This window comes from Cajanus cajan, chromosome 3, assembly GCF_000230855.2.
Source record: "Cajanus cajan strain Asha chromosome 3, NIPB_CcT2T_4, whole genome shotgun sequence".
NCBI classification, from domain to species: domain Eukaryota; kingdom Viridiplantae; phylum Streptophyta; class Magnoliopsida; order Fabales; family Fabaceae; genus Cajanus; species Cajanus cajan.
The window spans coordinates 68,344,020-68,359,006 of record NC_138519.1 but is presented as its reverse complement, the minus strand read 5'-3'; the positions used below and the strand labels follow the sequence as shown (position 1 = coordinate 68,359,006).

The following is a 14,987-nucleotide window of genomic DNA, read 5'->3' as shown; positions in this document are numbered from 1 at the left end:
TTCTTCTTCAACCCTCTTCTCCATTTTCTTCATCCCGAAGCTCGGAATCTTGTACCGAGGTAAGGGAAGCTAGTTATTTTGGCTGTTTTTGACGTGGAATGAGTCTTTAATACTCCTATGCTGTTTGTTAATGGATGATTTCTGGCTGAGATGGATTAAAATTGAATTTTTGGGGTTTTCGGAACTTTGAAGGAATTTTGGGGTTTTGATGATTTGTGTTTGCATGTTGAAAATGAGCTGTTTTTATTGATATTTGATGAGAATGGGAACTTTTGGTTGGATTGCATGTGGATTTGTTGTTAAGTTTTGCAGGATTTGGAAAATTTTTGAACTTGGGGAGAGTTGCTGTTGAGTTCGCGCTGGGCGCTGTTCTTCGCGCCGGGCGCGTGACCACCAGGGGACTCTGTTTAGGCAAGCCCACCGGGTGCAAAACTGTGTGCCCCGGGCGAGCTTGCAAATGGGAGTCTGTGGTTGGCCCGCGCCGGGCATGACTTGGGCTGCGACGGGCGCGATATCAATGGTGACATGTCTTGGGTACTCTGGTGCCGCGCTAGGCGCGCGTTTGGACTCGCTGGGCGCGGAGGCTCCTTGGGAGTCTCTGCCAAGAGAGCGCTGGGCGCAATGCGAATTGTGCCGGGCGCAAGACCTTGGTAGGTCTCTGCCTTCCCCACGCTGGGTGTGGGTTAGGCCACGCTGAGCGCACGAGACTCCTTAGAGTCTCTGCCTGGTAGGCGCTGGGCGCAATTGGAATTGCGCCAGGCGCGTGAGAGCCTTGGACTCTCGGGTTGAGTCTCGCCGGGCGTGAGTACTCTTACGTTGGGCGCGCTGGCCCTAGTGCTCTCGGGTTGAACCGCGCTGGGCGCGACCTCGAGTGCGCTGGGCGCGTAAGGAGATATTAACATATATGCTGTTGGATGTTGAATTGCGCTGAGATTGTTAATCAATGTTGTTGTATGCTGAACTAAGTTGTATTTGATGTATACGCCATGCTGACTAGGTGATAAAGCTGAGATAATAATGTTTAGCTGTATTATAGGTATATAGTTGAGCTGGAATCGATGAATTAAAATGTTAAATTATAGTATAGTGGAACTATAGAATGTTGGGCTGAGTCGGGAGAAATAAGTGTGTTAAATTGCTGTGCTGTGCTGTGTTGTGCTGTGCTGAGTTGGGTGAGATTATAGCCGCTAAGTCGGTGCTGATATTAGCCACATATGTGGTGCTGTTATAGCCGCTAAGTCAGTGCTGTTGTTGCCGCTTTGCGGTGCCGTTATAGCCACTTAAGTGGTGCTGTTATTGCTGCCAAGCAGTGCTTATATTGCCGCATTGCGGTGCTGATACTGTTGAGTGGTATAAGCTGTAGCTGTTGTTTATCATATCGCCATATATTTATATGTTGATTTTTAATTACACTAGCTTACCCTTTGTTGTTTCCATAATGTTTGGACTGCAATGATCATACTATGTATTGGAGCATAGCAGGGATAGGTGGGTGTCTAGTGGTGAGTCTTCAGCGGACCGGTGGAGCTGATCTCTTTTGTGATTATTTTGCTGTTGAGCTACTTGGGATAGTAGCTTTTGATTGTAATTTTTGTACACTTTAACTCTGTTCAGACTGGATCATGTATATGTATATTCTAGACTCTATATGTATACAGTTGTTCTTTTCTGTGCGGTGTTTCTAGTGTGCTGTGCCGTGTGTAGTGACCAGCCGGGTCGTTACATAAACTTTAAAAATCATAAAAAGTATATTAAAGTCAAACTCAATCTCAAAACTAATTTGTAAGGTGATGATTGATTCTTACTTATATATATATATTATTATGACTTTATCTAGTCAATATGAGATCTTTAATACCCCCCCCCCCCCACATTGATGAATACATCTCTCAAAGTTTGCAAGATTAAATATTTGCAAGTGGTCTAATAATGACCTAATAATAGGTGACAGGATAAGCCCTATCAACAATCAATAATCGTTAGGATAAACTCTAATATACCCAAATACCATATTAAGAAAGTGGATTGGAGCCTAAGTGTCTAACGCAATCTTACAAAATTGGTTTGTATGGCAATGATTGTTCTCTACTTATATACATTATTATGACTTTATCTCTACTCAATGTGGGATCTTCAACACATCATTGAATTTGAAAACACCACAACATGACAACTTATCCACATAACAACATAACATGTGCATTACACAATTCAACTACATATGCATAACAAATCAACTACATGCATTGTTACACATTTAACTAAAAGATCTCTTACAACATAAGTAAGCAATCTAAGTGGCTTGACCCTACTGAACCAACAACAACACAATTTTTTTACACCTGCCAAATCAACAACCAACTTGAATAAAAATCCACGACAATGTGGTTTCTCAAATTTCACAACTTAAACTAGGAAAGTCTAATATTTTTATCAGGGTAGGACAACTTGGGTGCAAGTCTACCACAATGTTAGCATGCATAACTAAGCCTTTTATGGGATTAACCTGTTGACTACCTTCAAATACTATGCTCCTTTTAGTATTTAGTTAGAGATTTTGGCTTCCAACCTTGTACCTTACTTGGTTTAGTCATTTTATGCACTTATGGCTCGACCTGACCCATACGGATCAACATTTATCACTTTATAATCAGTATATCTTGACCTAAACCCTATATTGTGATCACTTATAGATAGTATGACTCAACCTTGAACTTATACTGCATCAATTAAGGTTCTAGAGGAGACTCAACTATTTACTTCAAGAGACAACTTATCAAGAAGGATTTTCAACAACTAGATTCATATAGCACCACAACAATATCCTTATAATGGCAAAATCCAACTTTTTAAAACACTTTCTCCTCTAGTCCTAAGTCAATTAATACAACACAACTTAATGCCTTAAACATTCTCAATACCATCACCTCAACATTTCAACAATGTAATCATCAGTATATATTATACCAAATCAATGTATAGAGAACTCCAACATATATCAACATACAATATGTAATCAACTCAACTTACATACACCATATTCAACATTTAGTCAAATAAACAACACGTTTCCATTTGGCAACTCATGTTCGACATCATTCTCCTTATGCTTGATGTCATTGAGACAGAAAACCTCTAGCTCGCCCACGCCTGACACCGCTCAATCAGCGCATCGTGTGAATGAGGCAGAGAGCCCTTAGGACAATGAAGCCTGACATGGCTAAACCCACACTTAGCTTCATTTAATTAGAGAGATCTCCTTTTAACTCATGTTAGATGCTACTAATCCTACGCTTGGTGTTAGTGAGGTAGAGAGCCTATGGTCTATGTCATGACCATAGCTTTGAAGCTACGCCCAACACGAGGATGAATTATGCACTTGGGAGATTCACAAATTTGGCTCTTCACACTTGAAACTTAGGAAATCCAAGCATGCAAGGGCAAAAATAAACACTACACATCATAAACATTTCATTTTTCACCAAAACAACTACGTGCAACCAAGAATCAATCATTATTCATCCAAAATCTTCACAACATATTGAAAGCTCCCAAAACCAACACAACCAAACTCACATTTAGCGAGCGTTTGATAGAAGAGAATTTTTTTTATGTCCAATAATTATAGTTCTTGAAAATCATAAAAATTATGGAAATCACGATTCATAAAAATGATTAAATTTATTTGGTTGATCATAAATATTTTTTGGGAATGTTTATAAATATTACATGAGAACCATATGTTTTTAATGCATTAACTAAACAAATTAAAGTAACATAATATTTTTACTACAATAAAATATTCCTTTTAACTCAAGAATGTTGGATTCTCTCCTACCTCCAAGGGAATAATTTGGTGGAAAACTCGTATAAAAAAATTACTGGAAAATCATGTTCCCCAAGAAAGTTATTTTTAGATAATAAGCTAAACGTGAAAAACTAACATTCACAACTTTAGATTCTTGAAAAAATAACAACATTTCACATATCAAACATCTCCTTAATGAGGAGTGAGAGATAATGACTTATTTCTCACTCTTTAAACAAATGAGAGAATTTCCTAAAACATACAAAATCATGTGGTAAACTTACACTTAGTGGAATATTTTGTGCTACCTCATGTGATAGTTGTATAGCTGTACTTGATTGACACTTATGTCATATATGACTTTTACTAGATTATTGTACTTATGTCATTTATATTTGTATAGTTATTTTTACACTTATATGCATGTTATATAGTACATATTTATACATTTGTGAATGTATGACTCTAAGTAGTAGTAGTTTCGCTGTTAGTTGGAGATTTCACAAGTGTAGTAGCCATGACGAGTTGTTACATAAATCGAAAGAGAGTGGTAAGCAAAAACTAGCACACAACAATCTTCAACTTTGTCATGGTTTCCATTGTGGTCATGCTTTCCTAGGCTTCAACTTCTCTTTGAATTTTTTCTTTGGCTGAGATAACTTTGTTGTTTTTTCCCCTTAGATGTGTGAGATGGTTGCCTACTTGAGATCTTGAGGATGGTTGGGCTTGCTAGATGGGGTGAGATAGTTGGGCTTGCTGAATGGGCTGTGAGGGTTGGGTGGGCTGACAGGACCATGTGAAATCATGACCCATATGATCTAACTTCCCTTTATTCACAAACTTCCCCCCATGATGGACAACTACCTCAAAATATGCATCCATATCAAGCAACTCTTATAAAAATCCAAAACACACATATTTTAATATTAACCTATTGTAATGTATATTTACAATTATAGAAAAATAATTAATTAAAAATTAATACAAACATAACTAATTAATAGAAACAATTAAATATTCATAACACATTTATAATATATGCATACATAACAACCAACACACCAGTGGGCCAACATAGTAAAAAGAATGAAGATTAGTAGGCCAGCATATGCAAATAAATTAGGATCAGCATATCACTGTATCAAAGGGCCAACATATGCATGTATACGTTGGTCAACAATGTACAAGTCAGTGGGGGGCCAATATATGCACAACACGCAACACCATTTTTTTTTTACTTTATTTAATCGACAAAGTGTATCATGCATTCTTTGGGGCCACACAATAGCATCAAAGGTTCACACAATAACCAAAACACACCACAAAATGTCAGGAAACCATTGTTTGGGACCACACAAAAAGCAAAATCTATCCAATAAATATCAAAATGCAACTCGTACCCTAGGCCCACTCTCGGCCCTAGTCCCATACTCACCCTAATAAGACCATTTAGTCAAACACAAAACCAAAAAACCCTAAACTCAACACTTACCCGATTTGAACACGACCCAGACATGACTTCTTATTTTTCACATCAATCACGAACGAACGCGACTTTTTCTTCTTCCAAGACCTAATAACAACAACAACACTTCTCTCTCGTGACTCACGGTGAACGAACTTGGCTTCTTCTTCTCCCAAGCCCTAAAAACAACACTTCTTTTGTCGTAAATTTGGGAAAGGAAGGAGTTAATCCATGTTGGAAATCCACGTTGGAAATAACCTAAATAATCACAAAATTAATTGTTTTCCACATGGATACTCCTTAACAGTGTGTGAGAAATTTAGGCGGAAGGCAAACATTGCAAGCATTTTTTATAGGTGGGCCTAAATTAAATCCAAAAATTAAAGTAACTAAATTAAAACTTTAAAATATTATAAGAGATCAAATTAGGGTTTTAGCCAAAAAAATAATACAATACAAATAAAAAAGTGAGCAAGATCCTTTGGAAATAAAAAGTCAACGAGATATTTTGAAAATAAAAATGATTATAATTTGTATACAATAAATGAGTTATGAGACTCTTATGTTGTTTCTGATTATAAGAAATATAGGTCTACTTTTTGTTTTGTTTTTTTTTTTGATTCGTCCCTGGAGTATCCACCACCGATAGTGGTGACTAATCTCTTCGCTACGTTGGAGACACCTCAAAGGGTGAGATAACTGGCTCTAAGATTTAACGCGACTGCATATACAAGACAAAATTTGAACCCCTGACCTTGCTTAAACGTGGATCAACCCCTACCGCTGAACCACACGCTTGGGGTTGAAATATAGGTCTACTTTAAATGTATTAATTGATATTTTTTTTATTACCCTTAATTTATCATGGGTCTATTAATGAGTTATCTACTCATTTTTCACGAGAGTCTATTTCTTAGACAACTAACACTATAAATCATGAAAAGATTATTCCTAGCTCTCAATAATGTCATTAAGTATAATTATTATTTATACTATTTATCTCTATGAATATCTTAAAAATTCTCTCAAAAATAAAAATAAAAATAAAATCTTAAATTATAATATTATTAATTATAATTAACTAATTTAACTAATTTTATTTATTTTAATGAATTAAGTGTTTTAAAAATAAAAATAACTCATTTATTCTCCTTCACACAAAGAGTGTGACAGTAAAGAACAAGACCAAGACAATGATAAAATCAGCAGCGCGTTAGAAAGTTGCGTAGGTTCGTAATGGTTGGTTTGTTCCCGTCATTTTTGTCATCTATTAGTGCCACCAGCCAATAGACACTGACACTTCTAAGCGACCCATTCTCCATTTTTCAATCCACAATCGTGGAGCCATAATCCCTCACTGCCTCTAATTCTGCATTCACTCACTCAACACAACCAATGGCTTCCGCTTCCCTAATCAACTCCTTCACCTGCTCCTCGCGCTCTCCCACTCGCCGCCACTTCACCGCCGCCGCCGCCACCTCATCTCTCCGACCGCCCAACACCAGACTCTCCTGGCCTTCGCCCGTCGTCTGCAAAGCCGTCTCCGTCAAGCCCCAAACCCAAGTCGAGGGTCTCAACATTGCTGAAGACGTTACCCAGGTCAGTGTCCCCGAACTCTCCGATTCTCGCGATTTCGATTCTCAATTTTCTTCGCCGCTGACGTGGCGCCGCAGCTCATAGGGAAGACGCCAATGGTTTACCTCAACACCATCGTCAAGGGCTCTGTCGCCAATATTGCCGCCAAGCTTGAGATTATGGAGCCGTGTTGTAGCGTCAAGGATAGGTTAGGAGAGGACTTCACTCGTTGCTTCTTCAACTTGCCAGATCTTGTATTATCGTGTCATCCTATTTGTTAATTATGATGTGGTTTCAAGATAAATTTCTAGTCAATGGCTGTGGAAAAATATTTTAGATTAACCTTGTGTATAAATTAAGATAAACCGGTGTTTTCGAATTAATCATGGTTTCGAATTGAGTTCTCATGAACTTTACCTTGGTCTTTGTGGTTAGAAATGTCCTATTTTAGTTTTTATGCATACTGTTTTGGTTTTCTTTTAGTCCTCGTCGTCTACTATTATATGGAATAAAAGATAAAGTTCATAAAATTATAGGGACTGCTAAAAGAAAACAAAAATGGTGTGTATGGGGACTAAAATGGATTTTTTTAATTATAAAGATTAAGAAGTAAAGTTTATGAAACTATAAGGAGCAAAAGGGTGTTAAAACAAAAAATTAAAATCATGTTTTAAAAACATGAAATAAAGTGAGAACAATGTGTTGTTTTTTTGTGACTGGAATGCACTCTTTGAAATGTGACCTATACATGAGGTAATAAAATTGATATTTTTTGCCCCTTTTTCCTTTTTGCAAGATGAACAAATACTAAAGAATGTACTGCTGGCATTTCTCTTGTAATTATTAGTGAGCATAGAAAATGAAAACAAAATATTTCCTTAAACCATACAAGCCCTAAAAGTTTCAGATGACAAAAACAGCTTGTCTGATTTTGTTATTGATTTCTTGGCTGTTTTTTTCTTTATTGTTTCTCTTGTTATTTGTTAGGTTGACAAGGATAGCTTTACACTAGTATTAGATATTAATGTGGATGTTCCTCATACTCTTTATATGACACAAGTATAAACACTTGGTTACGTATCTACTATTTGGTGATAATTTCAGTTATTGTTAGGTATAAACTCAAAATTTCACATATGAGGCTGCTGATGGAATTTCTATGAGCCTGCATTAGTTATTTGACATTCTGGCCACATTAATTTGCATATTGGAGGTTCATTCTGTCTTTAGTATTTTTTTTTTCTTTAATGCTTCAAATTTTTCATCATGCAGGATAGGTTTTAGCATGATAAATGATGCTGAGCAGAGAGGAGCTATAACACCTGGGAAGGTAAAAATGATAGAAAGCAAACGTCAATGTCATAGTATGTGTAATATGTGATTTCCCTATAATTCTTGCTGCTTGTCCACCATGGCTAATGCTGACCACTTAAACAACTTATTCTTCCCATGCTTGGCATTTGCTAGTTTGTATCAAATGGTTTTATGGTTGATCATTATGGACGCAACAAAATGAATTTTTTGTTTGGGTAAGTTTTCTTAAAACAATTTTGAGATATTTAATTTCGTTTGGATACAACAAAAAAACCAGCTTTTATGTAGTAAATCAACTTTAGAAGAAAAAAAGCTCTTGAAAAATAATCATCAGCTTTAAATTTTCAGATGCAAGAAAACAACTTATTTAAGAAAAAAAAAACTTTGTTTACAAATTTCAGCTGTTGTGCCAAACATATAGCTTTCTTTTGCAAACAACTTTTTTCCTTCTAAAAACCAGATGAAATGGTGGGAATTAGTCTTTCCCAAACATGCTCTAAGTGGGTTATGTGTTTATTATAAACTTTTCTGTGATCAATATGACATGTTACACAACTTTTACTGGGATATTTATTGGTTTTGACAATTCTAGAAACTATAACTTACTCGGGACAGTTGGCAAGTCAAACTTTTTGCTTTGGGGTGCAATGAAGCAGTATTGTTTCCTTTACCTTTATGCTGCATCTATGTGGGTGCATCATACGAGTCTTTTGGAAACGCACACTGTGGTCTTCATAGGGGCTAGTTAAAGTTTTTTGTGATTTACTTTATTTCATATTAGCTGTGGCCAACTAAATTCAATTTTGCTTAAAATTTTTGTCATTCTGAGTTAACTTGTTTCTCACATGCATTTCAGACTATATTGGTGGAACCTACCAGCGGGAACACAGGAATTGGTCTTGCTTTTATTGCAGCTTCAAGAGGATATAAGCTCATTTTGACAATGCCTGCTTCAATGAGTTTAGAAAGACGAGTTCTTTTGAAAGCATTTGGGGCTGAGCTTGTTTTGACTGATGCAGCAAAGGGTGTAAATGGAGCTGTTCAAAAAGCTGAAGAAATTTTAAAAAATACCCCCAATGCATACATGCTTCAACAATTTGACAATCCCTCAAATCCTAAGGTAAATGATAACAGCTTTTTCTGTGTTTAAGACATGAATCCTATGTTCTTGGAAATGGAACCCATGCAGGGTGCACCATAGTGGTGTAGTCACAAAATATAGGTTAATAGAAATACAAATGTAAATTTTCCCTTAAAGATAAATTCATTTTGCTCCAGATTAGGGCACCAAACAACATTTACATCCCATTACCACCTCACTTGGTCATCATTCCTCCATTTTCTTATCAAGCTAGTGAACTTAATTAAAAGAAAATGCTCATAGCTGTGACTTTGAGAGCATAACCAGGTTTTCCCAGACATACCAATGAGCCTACTCCAAACTCCAAGCCCTTCTGTATCTAACAGCTGGATAATGTATTAGTAAGACTAGCCAATTATGAAGTGTCGTATCCCATCACACAGACATACACCTTTCTGGAGATATGACAGTGTTTAGTTTGTGCAGCTGCAAGCCTGCAACATCTTGTTATTGTTGATTTTTGTAAGAACTGTTCTCAAAATGAATGACCTAACTTTAGAACTCTAGCTGACAGCAACAAGTATTTTGTCAATGTTGTTAGGGTTAAATCTAGTAGGAACTGTTTTTCAAAATGAATGACCTAACCTTATAACCCTAGTTGGCAGCAGTCAGTAGTTCATCAGACCCATCCTGGGTTACTTTCTCCAAAGGGATGATCTTGGTAATGTTTTTCACAATAAACTGTTTCAAATTACTTTCACATGCACTTTTAACATTGGAAAAAAGCATAATTTCAAACACTTCTTCACTTGGTTTTACAAACTAGTAATCTGTCAACTATTCTTTTTACTATTGATTTGATGATATTACTTGTGATAAAAGATGAGATGAAATTGTTTTTTTTTAATTTTTAATCTTATCTTCTGTCTTTTCTGCCTGTGGTCTTTTAGAGGAGTTTCTTCTCTAATATCATATGCAAAGGAACTGCTTGGTTCTTTTCATCTGATTTGTTCTCTTTCTTTCTGATTTCCTGTTGTTGTGTCCTATATAGCTCTAAGATGATTCATGATCTTCCTTTTCTGTATACTTTCTCTCCCTCAATGCATTCTGTTTTGGGCTTTCAGCAACACTTCATCATGACACATGGGACACACACACAAGATTAAAGTTAGTTACACGGTTCCAAGGATAAACTAAGTCATGCAGCCAGTTTAACAATTTTTGAAATTTTGGCTGCTTTGGCACTATCTTCTAAAATTGCTATATAAAGGCTTGGGAAAATGTTCAAATTGTGAGCCAATATTGTTTGTCCCCTATGCATTTAGTTAAATTCAAGTTGATCGAAATGTCACAAATAGAAAGCATGGTGGGCCCTATGATCTGATATATGAAGTTGGATTCAACTATACAGGTACATTTTGAGACGACTGGCCCAGAGATATGGGAAGATACGAGAGGAAAGGTAGATATTTTAGTTGCAGGAATTGGAACTGGTGGAACTATTTCTGGAGCTGGCCAATTCCTAAGACAACAAAATCCAAAAATACAGGTAAATCTTTCTCAATGGCATAGCCAAACCCAAATTTTTCTAATAATATCAATCAATATAATGTTGGAAAAGATTGGTCCATAAAATACTTTGGGCAAGTGTAAATGTATTTACGTACTCCATATACTTGTGGTCATGTCTCATCATTTGAAGCATAATTTCTTTTAAGCTTTTTACTTTGTTGGGTTCCTTTAAGCATTTTTTCATTATGTATCAGATTATTGGTGTCGAGCCTCTGGAAAGCAACATACTTACAGGTGGAAAGCCAGGTACAAAAACAGAACAAGTTTCTACACATTCCAAATCAAGTATTTTAATTCTAGTTTTCTCTAAGTTGTATCTTTTTTATTTTTTTCCTGCTAAACCACAGGACCTCACAAAATTCAGGGTATTGGGGCTGGTTTTGTGCCCAGGAATTTGGATCAAGATGTGCTTGATGAAGTCATAGCGGTCAGTTCTTATGCTTTCCTGTTGTCTTTTCTATTGATGTTATAATCCAATGTGTTTTGTTGTTTCCTAAACGGGGTGTTTTAAAAGTTTGTTACTAATTATTTCCAAAAGCAATTACTTGAACTTGTAGTATTTAAATTTGAATCATTCTGCTTGATTCTGTTTTATGGGTTTCTTCTGGCCAACATGTAAGTATTATTATCACGATAAATGCTCCTTGTCTACCGACCATTTCTGAATATATTGAGTGACATGTGATATTCTTCCTCTTATTAATTGCATATTGATGTTAGCCTTGAATGAAAACATCATTGCTATATCTCAATGCGCCTCATCTAGGGCAAGTAGCTATTAGCAGTGCCTTGACATTTTTTATTTCCTATGCTTGTATTTGCTTGAACTGTATCATGATATGATCATAGTCGGAGGTTATAATCCTTGTCAAATAAATGAAATGAAAAGTGTATTCTTACTTCCCAATTTTGCCATGTCTATTTCCCTGTAGTTTGATGGTATCTTGTATGTTTCCTTCTGATTGTCTTGCATGCATACTTGTACTAGTTAGTTGAATTATTCACATGTATTAATTGTCATCTATTCCTGAATTTTAATGATCCCATTCGTCAACCGTTTCATGGCAAGCTTTGCTGATATTTATATTTGGTTTGCAGTGTGGTGCACCACTATAGGTTGCACATATTAGAGAATTGAGAATATCTTTCATGGACTGGAATGAATTATGCAAAATTGGTGTTGACATTTGATTTTTATATTTGCCTAGCATTTGCTTACTGTACTGGCCAATAATGATCATTTATTAATACACTGATTTCTTGTTTCAAAATTCTGGTGATTGATTTTCTTTCTCAATTCAGGACCAGTATTTCCACATCTAAAGCTGTGTTCAGTTGGACTGATTTTTATGCATGTGATATGGGGACCATCTGACCTGGATAAATGCTGAATGTAATGATTTTCTTGGTCTTATTATAATTAATCTCCTCTTTTGTGAATTGAGCAGATATCAAGTGATGAAGCAGTTGAAACTGCTAAGCAAGTAGCACTCCAGGAAGGCTTGCTGGTTAGTTTTTTATGCTCATCTTTTCAACTGTATGCGTGATTTGAGTTTCTTAATGTATTCTGGTGTGCATATCTTGTGCACTTACACAGTTGCATACGACATGCCTGGGTTGCTTAAAACAATCATGCACAAAATAGTGGCATTTAGCACCCGCACTATATTAAATAGACTTAGTCATGTTCTTGAATAGTTGAATGATTCTTCCGACACCCTATTATGAAGGCATAAGAAATTGTGTTATTTATCTTGCATGTTTGGAGTTATTTTCTTCAAATCTTGTGACATCTCAAGTCTGACACCAAAGAAGAGTTCGAATATGTTGGCTTTATACTTTGCCTCTTACCTGCTAACTTCAATTGGACAGGTGGGGATTTCTTCAGGAGCTGCTGCCGCAGCTGCATTGAAGGTTGGAAAGAGGCCAGAGAATGCAGGAAAGCTTATTGCGGTATGTATATTTCCTGAAAAGATAAAAATCAATACATAATAATTGTACAAGGAATTTAATCCATATGGAATGGGAAGGATCTTTGCTGAATTTACAAAAGCAAGCTGAAAAGCATCATACAGATGAAATATGTTATGCATTATGGCACATTCTGCCAATCTGATCATATTTTGTTAAGCATATTTTGTTTTTTTCTCTTAACTGTCTGACCTTTGAAGCAAGGTCTAGATTTAGGTTCTGAAGGACAAGTGTGCAGACTATGTTTTATTTGGTTTGTGATGTTATTTATGTATCCAGTTGCTTGTATTGTAGCACACTGCTGATTTTCATCCATTTAGCTTATACGTGTTTATCATTTCCTATTTGCTCGTCTTTTCTGATTGGTGAGTTGGTGTTAAGGACCTGGAAGGATGGACTAAAAACTTAGCTGGATTTGTCTATAGTGTTTAGCGTGAATCCACCTAGTTTTCAAGCTCAGAAGGCTGGAAATGCTTTGCATTCTGTATTATGTGCTTTTTCCCTGCTATTATTGTGGGCTAAGTTTCTTCTCTCTTTCCTTTCATTTCTGCTAGGCACAACTAGCCTGAATTGTATAATTTAAAGCAAATTTTTATTCTCCTTTTTCGCGAGGGGTCTTTGGCATGTAGACAGAAAAAGTATCATTTCACATCCTGCAATATTATTTTTCCTGTTTGCTTTGGTGTTGTCATATGTTGTTTGTTTTCTGCCAACTTCATCGTTTTTTGTACTTAAACCGTCATATAATTTCAAAATATCAGTATTAAATTACACTTCACATTTTAATGTGCATAATATTTGTTTCTTGCAGGTTGTCTTCCCAAGCTTTGGTGAAAGATATTTGTCTACTGTTCTTTTCCAGCAAATTCGGGAAGAATGTGAGAAAATGCAACCTGAGCCATGAAACAACTTTGCTTGTTAATGTTTCATACTTATTCTCTACGAGTATCTGTACGTAAGGCATGACAGTGCGACATGTCCATGTTATGTCCGTGTTTTTTATTTTTGACACTTAAAATTAGATAACTCTGTACAGGTCATTAATTTGACTTAAAGCACAGATTAATGGGCCTTGATTGAATAAGTTTTTTCTTCTCTCTTTGGGGTAAAACTTATAGATGTAGGAATTACTGGCACTGTTGTTTATATCTGACAGCGTAACGAATTTCTGTCCTATTTTTGTTCAAAAATAATTGTTGAAACAGTTTATCTATTGCATTTTGTGCACCCCCTCTCCTTCAGACTCTTGCTCTCGTCTATCTTTAGCAGTAAAACAAATTCACCAAGTCTAAATAAATTAAAAGAATATGAAACCGGGAAAAGTGAAGAATGAATTGTCATTTTCTAGCTGTGACAAATATGATAGTGCAGAGTGCAGCGTGGAACCAGCAAATTAAAACATAGACCTGGATCCAAGGATCCTTTCAACCCTTGCACTATGTTGTGAGAAGAGAGAAATGCACAAGATTCAGTTAAAATTTATTAGTTCATGTGCAACTTTGGGAGAGATTGAAGGGAAGAATATAAAGTAAATAAAGAGGAAATATTATAATATAGCATGTTTGTGTATAATAAATTGATAAATTGATGTCTGCGGGGTTTTTGCCAAGCTACACTACAACTAAAACTAATGTTGCCGTGATCATTAATTGAGTTGATGTGTTGTTACAAATGAAGCCCTCTACAGTTGATCAAACTCTATCGTCAAAAATCTCTTTGAACTTTAAAAAACTAAAATATCATGAAGCAATTTGTATGTGGGTTAGAATATACTTTGGTGGATTTCATTCTTACAAATGAGCAAAAGTAAATTAAATAATTTCGGTCATCGATGAAAAAATTAACTGTTAATATTTCAAAAATATGAAAGATTTGTCATGCATGTGTACATAATATTTACTACTGATTTTTTATTATTATTTTATATATATATATATTTTATCAATGACATTAATTACTTTTTTCTTTAAAGTGAGTCGTTCACTTTAGAACAAATGAATTCACTTTTAATATATATATCTTTGCCTATAAAAAAACAAAAGAACTAGTTTGTGTTTGGTTGGCGCAGCAGTCACAGTGGACTTCATATTGGTTCACAGCACAGTAAAATATAAGACATTGGCATTTTTTTTTTTATAAAGAAAGGGCTTTGATATTTGCACATTTTATTCACTCCACTTCCTTGAGATCAATTCTTATAT

The 14,987-nt window shown here is 35.7% G+C and overlaps 1 protein-coding gene across 1 annotated transcript; it reads left to right on the top strand.

Moving 5' to 3' along the window:
* The first annotated feature begins 6,496 nt into the window (after positions 1–6,496).
* LOC109815582 (cysteine synthase, chloroplastic/chromoplastic) lies at positions 6,497–13,999 on the top strand. Its single transcript, XM_020380337.3, has 10 exons — positions 6,497–6,872; positions 6,947–7,056; positions 8,121–8,178; positions 9,019–9,282; positions 10,655–10,792; positions 11,010–11,061; positions 11,163–11,242; positions 12,264–12,323; positions 12,688–12,768; positions 13,598–13,999. The coding sequence occupies exons 1-10, from the start codon at positions 6,669–6,671 to the stop codon at positions 13,688–13,690; spliced, it is 1,140 nt and encodes a 379-aa protein (XP_020235926.1). The 5' UTR covers positions 6,497–6,668; the 3' UTR covers positions 13,691–13,999.
* Positions 14,000–14,987: the final 988 nt, after the last annotated feature.

Excerpts from the sequence above, each read along its gene's own strand:
- LOC109815582 (XM_020380337.3), top strand. The coding sequence starts at position 6,669 with ATGGCTTCCGCTTCCCTAATCAACTCCTTCACCTGCTCCTCGCGCTCT. Across the intron at positions 6,873-6,946 it reads TTGCTGAAGACGTTACCCAG|CTCATAGGGAAGACGCCAAT; the intron begins GTCAGTGTCCCC and ends GTGGCGCCGCAG. Across the intron at positions 12,324-12,687 it reads CACTCCAGGAAGGCTTGCTG|GTGGGGATTTCTTCAGGAGC; the intron begins GTTAGTTTTTTA and ends TCAATTGGACAG.